Raw genomic sequence first — 9484 nt, forward strand, 5'->3', positions numbered from 1 at the left:
CTGCACCTACTTTACGTTTGTATTGGTTTTAGATCTGTTTAATCCAACTCATGAATCCGTATATATTCACACCCCAGGTGAGTCCAGCTCAGTAAAGGGTGTACACATTTCCCTGGACATCTCCTCAAACAGCCTCATCCCAAAATAACCTTACAGAAGCCAATCAAATGAGAGAAAAAACTAGCAATAATATAATCCCGCACCTTCACTTATAGAAATAAACACAAACCCCAAACCGTAGCAGCACACAGCATTTAATGAAAGTTTTTCTACTTTATTCATTTGTATCGTAAAAAAAAAAATATATATATATATATTTTATGCACAAATTATACAGAATACAGTGATACACAGACACAGCTGCGGTTCTGTCTGGTTAATGAAAGTGAAGAGAGAGAAATTTTGGAGACATCCTGCAGTCTGCACACTCATAACCTCATTAATGACACTTCTGCAACCAGCAGAGACAACACGACACACACCACAGTGTCAGACGAGTTTGATATCTACACTCAAGTTGCACTTCCTCTATCCGCTGCTTAAATATATCTCTGATGTACACACACACACACACACACACTCATGCTATCTACAACATAATAGTTGGATAATGTAGTGTAGACTTTAAGACCGCTGTAGTTTAAATTCTACCAGGTCTTTAGGAGAATATTTCACACACACTCGAGTGTAACACAGGATTACCTCAGAGATCAGAACAGACAGGAGTTTAGATATGTATGACAGTTCCAGAGGTGGTGGTTCATCGGAATGTGAATATGTAAACTGGGAGAAACCCCGGAATTCCAGGAACGTAGACAAGCAGGATCGTCAATGCTCAGGTGCAGTATATACACACACACACACACACACACACATGACATGGCTGTGCTTATAAAATAGAGATAAAAGAGTTTAATAATTTAATTTAATAATTTTTTTTCTCCTTTCTCTGTTTCTCTTCTTTTGTAAAGCTGCTTTGAGACAATGTCAATGGTAAACGGTGCTATACAAATAAACTGAACTGAATTAAATTGAAATATGAGTATAGGTTTTATTACATATAAGCTACAATGTAGAATGTGGAAATTCTATCACAGCGTTGTTGAATTCTCCATCCTGATTTATGTGGTGAAGTTGCTTGATGTTTAGTTAACATTTATCGAGCTCAACGCAAAACTTTCTTCGTTTTTTAGTTTTAGTGCTTTCCAGGTTTTGGAGTTTAGAAAATCATTTTTTTTTCTAAGAAACCCATATGTGCAGGTGACTTGATCACTCCTCAATGCCATTTTTCATAGTGTTATGATGAAAGACGATATGAAACATGATTGTTCACAGTAAAAATGCATGCAAGTCTAAAAAGCTCCTTTTTTGGTTTTATTAGTTTCACTTGAGATTTTAAAGAAAAGAGAGACAGATGCTATAACAGGAAAACAAAGTGTTTTTTATTATTATGCTTCACCTTCACCTCCATATTTCAGACTCATCTGGGTGACGTCAGATATTGTGGTTCTAAACCATTTCCCTTCTTTCTGAATCTTTCCCTTTGTAAGGGAAAGAAAACGAACAACTTCAACTTTATTTCATTCAGCAGTCATCAGATGACTTTCAGCATTGTGACACACTATTCGGTGTCGCCCAGAGGAGATTAGGTTCCCTTTTGGGTCTGGTTCTTCTCAATGTTCTTACTTATATCATCTCAGGGGGTTTATCCTTCACCACCATCATTCATTAGGAAATAAATAAAAAAAAAATGAAAATTTAAAACTTTGTGACATTGTTAAAAGCTTTGTATAAATAAAATTGTTACACTTAAAGAGAGATGTTGAGGAAATATAAAGCTTGTACAGGGTCTCAATACAGATTTTATTCTCATCTCACCCGGGACCTTCTGTCTTCTCTGGGACATTTTACATGTGCTCACACTTCTTAAAGTGTCGTGTCTGTGTCAGACCCCGCTGTAGGAGGTGATACAGCATGGAGCAGTTGTTCCAGGTTGACTGCAGTGTGTGCAGCACTGCTGTGTGTTCTCCTGCTGAGCATCGCTATAGTACAATCAGTGAAACTCAACAATATGACCTCAGAGAGAGACCAGCTTCATGCTGAGAGAGATGAACTGCAGAAGATGTTGAGTAAGTAGTCGCATGTCCACCCAAGTCCACACCCTGGTCATGTCTTTGGTTTGTTTTCCTGATCTGTTCTTTGTTTTCTCTTGATTACTTTGTGCATTTGTTGCCCTTTGTGTTGTCTTTTTGTCCATGTGTTTTATCCAATCCAGTCTGTTATCCAATCCAATCCTATCCAATCTGTTTTGTCCATGTGTTTTATCCAGTCTTTGCTATCATCTGTTTGTACATTTTCCAGATTTAAATTCTTACCCAGGAAGCAAATATCTCTGTATCTCTATGTTGGACCTCTGGATACAAGGTTGATCTTTTCTTCTTAAACTTGTAAACGTTGACCTAACAGCAGCCAAAGGAACACTTTTCTTACCATTACATAATGTATTAAATTTGTTTATAATTGGCTTGTTAGGCTCTGTCCAGAAAACAAATTCAGTATCTGTTTTGAGTGACGCATTGAGCTCCTTTCTTATACAACAGAACACCAACTTTGGCCCAGATTTTGCTTCTTTTATTTTTATAGACTTGCAAATGCTGATACAACACCAGTCATTTCCATTACACCCAGGCCAACTTTGGACCAACCCTGACAAATACATTTTTTAATTAAGTTCTTTCTAATAGAAGAATTGGTTAATATGATGCTGCTGAAATGAGTTTAGTTCCCTCTTTATTTGCCACTTTGATGACATCAGCTCACCCTAGCTGAGGTTAATATTTTATTTATAACCTATCCAAGCTCGACCCTACGCTCTCCCAGTGGTGACAAAGGAGCATGATTCATACAAACCCTACATAAAAATAGTTGATGTTCTGTTCAATAAACATTGACCAGACTCAACAATGTTGGCAAATTATTAATGAAGTAAATGTTAAATTGATGAAAGTTGTTTCTGTTCTGATGTCTACTTTATTGGTTTTGCTGGTCCTAATTTTACAATGCTGTATCGACCTTGATATTTCATTTGAAACCGCGGAAACGTTGAACTATCACTGATTTAATGGTGGGCAAATAGTGACCTGTCTCCTGCATTAATCACCCCACTGTTTCAGTTTTGATTTAGTGCAAATGTCTGTTGTTCATAATCTTCTGTATGGGTTTTGACCCCCAGTATATACATGCTACACACTATGGTATAATACCATAAAAAAAACCCTTCATGCTGATCACACACTTGTGTTTCACATCATCGTGTGACTTGACATTTGTTATACAGAAATGAAAATCTACTATTTCATAGAAACAGGAAAATTTAATCTGTTAAAAGGTCAGTGGTATTTTTGATCAGTCCCTGTTGCAGTTCTTTTTGAGGAACGTTTTACAGCTTTTTTTCATGCCCATGTCCCCCACAGACACCTTCATGGGTAAGGGTATAGGCACTGTTAAAGCAATCCAGCAGCAAAACAATGGCAACTAAAGAGGAACTAAAATAGTCTGCAAATGTTGAACTGAAACTGTGAAATGCAGAGATTCACTTCTGACCTCTAAGACAAGCAAGAAGAACTTTACACAAATAAACAACATACTGAGAACCAGCACTGAGCCTGTGTGAAAGTGCCGTTGATGTGATAAAGTCTTATCCAGTTAAATGAAGAAGTATCAAGCCAATATTTTACTTAAAAAATAAACTTTTAAGTAAAAAGTTTTAAAAAAAAGTTTTTATTAACTGATTATGTTAATGTTAGTCATGTTAGTTCATTATAAACCAGGGATGTTCAATCGTACCTGCAAAGGGCTGGTGTGCTGACAGAATTTTACTCCAGCTGAACAGAAGTCACACCTGAGTTTACTGAAAGCCAGTATAAGTTAATTAAACACGTGGAATCAGATGTGGAAAACCTGCAGCCACAACGGCCCTTTCTGGATAAGATTGGACAACCCTGTTATAGACAGTTAATGTGTGCAAATTGGTGAAACCAATGCTTTTTCCAATGGAAGGAGATGGAGAAAGATGGAGGTAGATAGAGGTAAATGGAGTTAGAGGAAAACAGATGGATGGAGTAAGATGGAATAGATAATGGTAGATTGGGGTAGATGGTGTTAGATGGCATTCTGTGGAGTTGGTGTTAGAAGGGGTAGATGGAGGTAGACAGTTTTAGCTGGGGATAGATTAAGGTAGATGGAGTCAAATTGAGTCATATGGAGGTAGATGGGGCAGTAGTGGTTCAAGTGGGTAATGGTTAATGTTTAAGGCTTTGGGTTGTTCAAGTGTCAAGCCCTAGAACCACCAAGCTGTTGCAAGTTGATCAATGCCCTTAGCACTCTCTGCATCATAGCTGCCCCTGCAGTTTGACCCCAACTTCCTTAGCTTGGATATGTGAGGGAAAGGATTTCATTGTGCTGTAATGTATGTGTGATGATAATAAAGCCTTCTTCTTCTTTAGACTGAGGTAAATGGAGTCAGAGGGAGTCAGATGGACTCTGATCCTTAATTTCCACACCGCAGTCCAGGGCTTTTCTATCTTCATACACACAGCTGTAGGGATAATTATATTATGTAGCATGAGAAGACCAATGCAGATGAAAAACTGCAATGATTCTTGATGGTTTAAACAAAACATGAATCATTTGTAACACCAATAGCATCCTCTTATTATAGAGTGTCAGTAGTTTGAATCTAATTTAGTAGAAAAGTCAGGATAAGGCTGTGTGTTTTACAGAATATGAATCACTATGAGTGGACTTCAATCTGAACACTGAAGCACCGGAAAAGACCAAAAAAATCTTGCTGAATTTGGTGCGTTCAGTCGGTGACTGGGCTAGCATTAATCATCTATCATTGCCACAGTAAACTGGATGACAGATGATGGAGGATCACTATGAGCAGAACTCTGACCAAGAACAGTTTACTGACCTGTGACTTTCGTGAATATAATGCATTTTACTGTGTGAATGGGAACCCAGGGGAGGTGAAAATGCAATGTAAAGAAAATGCAAAGAAAAAAAAAAAATGGGACTTGTTTCTGTCTATAATTGCACTATTCCCCTCTGCAGATAATACAGTCCAGCAGTGTCTGAGATATTTCGTCACAAAGCGCATGGGCTGGAACGAGGCTAGACAGGAATGCAGATCAAGAGGAGCCGACCTTGTGATCATCAACAGCCGAGAAGAACAGGTCATCATTCTCGTCTTTTAGTGATATATACTGACTTTTATATGTCAGTTTAGTTCCTTTCGTATCGTACTGTTGCTGTTACAGGAGTCCATCAGTCAGATGGTTACCGGTGAGGCTTGGATTGGTCTAAGTGACAGCGCTGAAGAAGGGAAGTGGACGTGGGTGGACAATACAAACTTGACCACAGGGTAAATGCTCACCATGCAGATCTTATTCTCAGCTTTACTGTACCTGTAAGGTAAACATAATGTTCTGACTCTGCATGTTTCCAGGTTCTGGTGGCAAGGAGAACCTAATGACTACGAGCAAAAGGAGGACTGCGCTTTAATTGGCAGCAAATTTGCTCAAGATAAAATTACAACATGGGCCGATTATCCCTGTGAAATGAAATTGCCTGCTATTTGTGAAATAAAGGCAAATGATTAGAGCAGAAATTTCCTCTAACTCAAACAATATCTGTATTTTGTTCATCTGTTTGTTTTCCTATCCAAAGCCATGGTTTTAAGATAAATTCAGCTAGTTTTGTAAACATGTTGCAGGGCAGTGCTGATTTATTTAAAGGAAATAATCTAAAATCAATAAAATTAAATTCTGCAAACCTAATGAAAGGAAAGAAGAAGAAAAGGGGGATAATGGCCATAACATGAAATGATAAAATGGTGAACTGATAAAGTCAGTCTCTCTTTTCACATGTTAGGCTAGCTTCAGGCCTTTTTGCACAAGACCTATGTAAATGTACCAGATGTAGTTGAGATCGACATTTCTCTAAGACCTGGCAACCATGTTCTTCAAACACACTGCAAATCCAACTACAATTTTTAATTAAATCAAAATTATTCCCCAAATATATCCTGTGTCATCATCATGCATTACTTTTTATTTCTGTGCTTTTTCCGTTTCAACGATTTGCACTTGTTGCTATTTTTGTTGTGTCCATATTCAGCCATGTATGTCTTTGTTATCTTTTTGTTATCTTTAACCACTAAAATTCTGTGTAAGGTTATCCAACAGAGGGAAAAACACATGTCTCAAACCAACAGAGTCCTTATTCATTTTATAGAAGTCCATTTTCGTTCCACCGTCAAACTGGAACACCAGTGTACTGGGGAAAGGGGATCTTTTAGATGCTGTATTGACTTCAAGTTCAACTGAATTCCCTAAAACAAGCACTAGTTTGTAAATAAATAAATAAAAAAACTCAAAAGCCTGAAGGTGAGAAAACATGAAAAATTTAAATCTTCAGCCACACGATGGCATCAAGTTTCTGATCCCAAGGTACTGAACTGTTACTGATCTGTTCATTCTGCTTCTTCAAAATGAATTCTCCAAGTTCAAGTGAAGCAGCTGCACTTTTCAAAGGCGACACTATGATGAAGATTTTGTTTTATATTAGATCGCAACTGAACATCCTACACCAATGGATCTGTAAAGCTGTGAAGCTTAACCAGGGGGTCTCATTGATAAAATGTAGTTAAATTATTAGAAATTACAATCCACCATGTAAGCCAAGTTATTCTTGAGCTTCTTTTGATTACTTGAATTAAATTATATTCATCCAAAGCTAGAAAACTCGTGGACCTAATGTGTTTTTGAGAGTGGAAAGTTCAGGACCAAATAGTAAAAAAAACTCCTCTATGATAAAATATTTAAATAAATCTGCATTGATCATGTCCAACTTTTAAAAATTCTTAACAATACTTCTAATAAACTTTTTAAAGTTCCTGACATCGACTCAATCAGCTTAATGAGATGAGACACTTAACCTCCAGGAAGCTTTTTAACATTCTCAAACAAGAAACAAGATCTTAATTAAATAAAATTAAATTCAACTGAATGAAAGCTACTTTCGTTCATGTCTGGTGTCGCAAATCCGCATGTTTGGAAAGCTGGGAGGAAACCGAAGAACCCAGAGGAGAACCTGCAGAGAAACACCACACAGATTGTAGCAGGGAGTCTGAAGCTGTCAGGTGTTAATGCTACATTATAACTTTGATCAATTAGTCCAGGACCAGGTTATAAAACTGGATATGGATGTGCGGAGAGAACCAACCTGCTGAAGCACAAATATCCTGGAGCAGAAAAACCCCAAGCCAGAGCTGGACAAGGTGATACACCTAGAATAGTAAGCCTTAATCCCTAGACACAAAGCCACATATTGTGCCTCATAGACGATTACCAGCACAAGTTGCTGCTTGGAGCCCGGGTTGCATCTGCAACGCAAGCAGATGCAAGCAACTTACAATTTTTCTCATTTTACACAACTGTGCAATTGAGGGTTAAGGGCCTTGCTCAGGGGCCCAGCAGAGGCAGCTTTGTGGAACTAGGATTCAAATTCACAACTTTCTGATCAGTAGTCCACCACCTTAACCACTAAGCTACCACATCCCCCAGGAATTCCAGGGTCAGAAACTTGTCAGAGGTTGACTCCATTGACAGCCCCTCTAGGACAGCTGAAAGGTTCCAGGAGAGGAGATGTGGTCTGCAGGAAAGCCTTAGCCGCCTGGAACCACGCAGAAAGTGAGACCAAAGAACAGGCATGTGACTCGCAGCAATGGCTACCATGTATACCACAATGTAGCAGATGATAAGCCTTCAAAGAGGTGTGTCTGCAATAACACTAGCACTGTACTAACAGGGCAGTGAACAATGACAATTAGACAATAGAGCCTGACAATGCCAATTACACCAGAGGTGAACGTTCAACGTAGTCTCCACAACCTTAGTTTGGAGACCAGAGTCTAGGAGCTTTTCCCCCTCAGGGGTCAGACCAAGAGGTTCCAAATCTCTGGGCAGGTGTGGAGAATCATCCCCTGCACCTAATAGACAGGTTCCTCCTGATGGGAATCTCCCAAGGATACTTGTGGACTCATGGCGTACCCTGGCTTGTACCCCTGACTGAGCCTTAGGTATATTTGCACCATATCATCCAGCCCATACATTTTCTGCTCCTCACATTCCTATGTTTTAGACAGCCAAGGAGCACATGTGTAAGAGCAGAGTGTAAGACAACCTTGTTCTGCAGAGGTACATTTGTCAGACTTTTGTCTAAAACTGTGGGCTCCTGTTTTGCGAGAATGCTTGAGTTTGTATTTGCAGTAGGCTCTCTGTATGACATTAGCGGCCACTTCCTCCTGCTTCCGAGAGAGCTGGTTATGGGCTTGTATGACACTTTAGATGGGTTGTTCGCCATGAATTTCTCCTCCATACTCGATTTGAGCACAGACTGCTCCTCCGTTATAAGAGCTAGCAGGATGTCCAGACAGTGGTCCCCGGGGATGGTTTCCCCAGGGACCATCAGCAGGTCCATGATGATCAGCTTGACTGTGTTGGGCTTAGGGATCTTCATCAGATCTTTCAGTATTCCACAGAAATTGGACAGCATGCTGTATTCAATGAACTTTGAAGCGTCCGGATCGAACTTCTCCCAGGTCTTGTACAACACCTTGAACTCTTTTTTTGCATAAAGACTTGCTGCTCTCCTCTGTTCCCACAGTGAAGTTCTCCAGAATGATGGCGATGTAGATGTTCACCACCACCAGGAATGACATCACAATGTAGCTGCAAAAGAAGACCATTCCCAGAGTTTCCCTTCACACCGATGCCCGGATTTTCAACATCCATTTTACGGTCGGTTTGCTGAGATTTGGGGACAGAGGCCCATTGCAGCTGGCGTATATCATGATCATAAACAGACATATGATACTGTTATGTATCAACTGTAATATTGTCGATGCCCGCTTTTTTATTCACGTAGCCAAAGTTGGACATGCCAAAGATGGAGAAGATGAACATGTTTAAAACAAAAAGAAAAGCAGGGAGTGACATTATCAGGGCAAACAGCAGCGTTCAGATGCCTTTAGCACCTCAGATCAGGCGCAGAACACAGCCGAATAGTGTTATATATTTAAATGCAAAAAATATCCATGATCCTGATTTAATGATGGCTTGAATGTGTAAACATTGGTGAGGGAAAATATGAGCACATCACACATATATCACACACATTACAAATACATCACACACATCCAACAAACGTTTGCCAAAGTTGGAAGAGACGAGTCTGTGTGCGTTTACAAAGGAAAGTTTTGTTAGTAAATTTTAGGGACATCCAGCAGTCTGCACACTCATAACCTCATTAATGACACCTGTACAGCCCACAGAGATATCTGCACCCAAGTTGCACTTCCTCCATCAGGTGTTTAAATATCACACACACACACACACACACACTCATGCCATCTATAACG

General features: G+C 39.4%; 1 protein-coding gene across 1 annotated transcript; it reads left to right on the forward strand.

Annotated features, from left to right (window-relative positions):
• The first annotated feature begins 547 nt into the window (after positions 1–547).
• On the forward strand, positions 548–6261 carry LOC131362829 (CD209 antigen-like protein C). The gene is made up of 5 exons (XM_058405122.1): positions 548–839; positions 1950–2129; positions 5116–5237; positions 5322–5425; positions 5510–6261. Exons 1-5 carry the CDS (start codon positions 734–736, stop codon positions 5661–5663), a joined length of 666 nt encoding a protein of 221 aa, XP_058261105.1. The 5' UTR covers positions 548–733; the 3' UTR covers positions 5664–6261.
• The last annotated feature ends 3223 nt before the right edge of the window (positions 6262–9484 follow it).

This window comes from Hemibagrus wyckioides, linkage group LG12 (genome assembly GCF_019097595.1).
Source record: "Hemibagrus wyckioides isolate EC202008001 linkage group LG12, SWU_Hwy_1.0, whole genome shotgun sequence".
NCBI classification, from domain to species: domain Eukaryota; kingdom Metazoa; phylum Chordata; class Actinopteri; order Siluriformes; family Bagridae; genus Hemibagrus; species Hemibagrus wyckioides.

What these genes read in the sequence shown, in the direction of transcription:
- LOC131362829 (XM_058405122.1), top strand. Translation starts at nt 734, where the DNA reads ATGTATGACAGTTCCAGAGGTGGTGGTTCATCGGAATGTGAATATGTA. An exon ending in GCAGGATCGTCAATGCTCAG is followed by an intron (nt 840 to 1,949) that starts GTGCAGTATATA and finishes TGTCTGTGTCAG; the next exon opens with ACCCCGCTGTAGGAGGTGAT. An exon ending in AATACAAACTTGACCACAGG is followed by an intron (nt 5,426 to 5,509) that starts GTAAATGCTCAC and finishes GCATGTTTCCAG; the next exon opens with GTTCTGGTGGCAAGGAGAAC.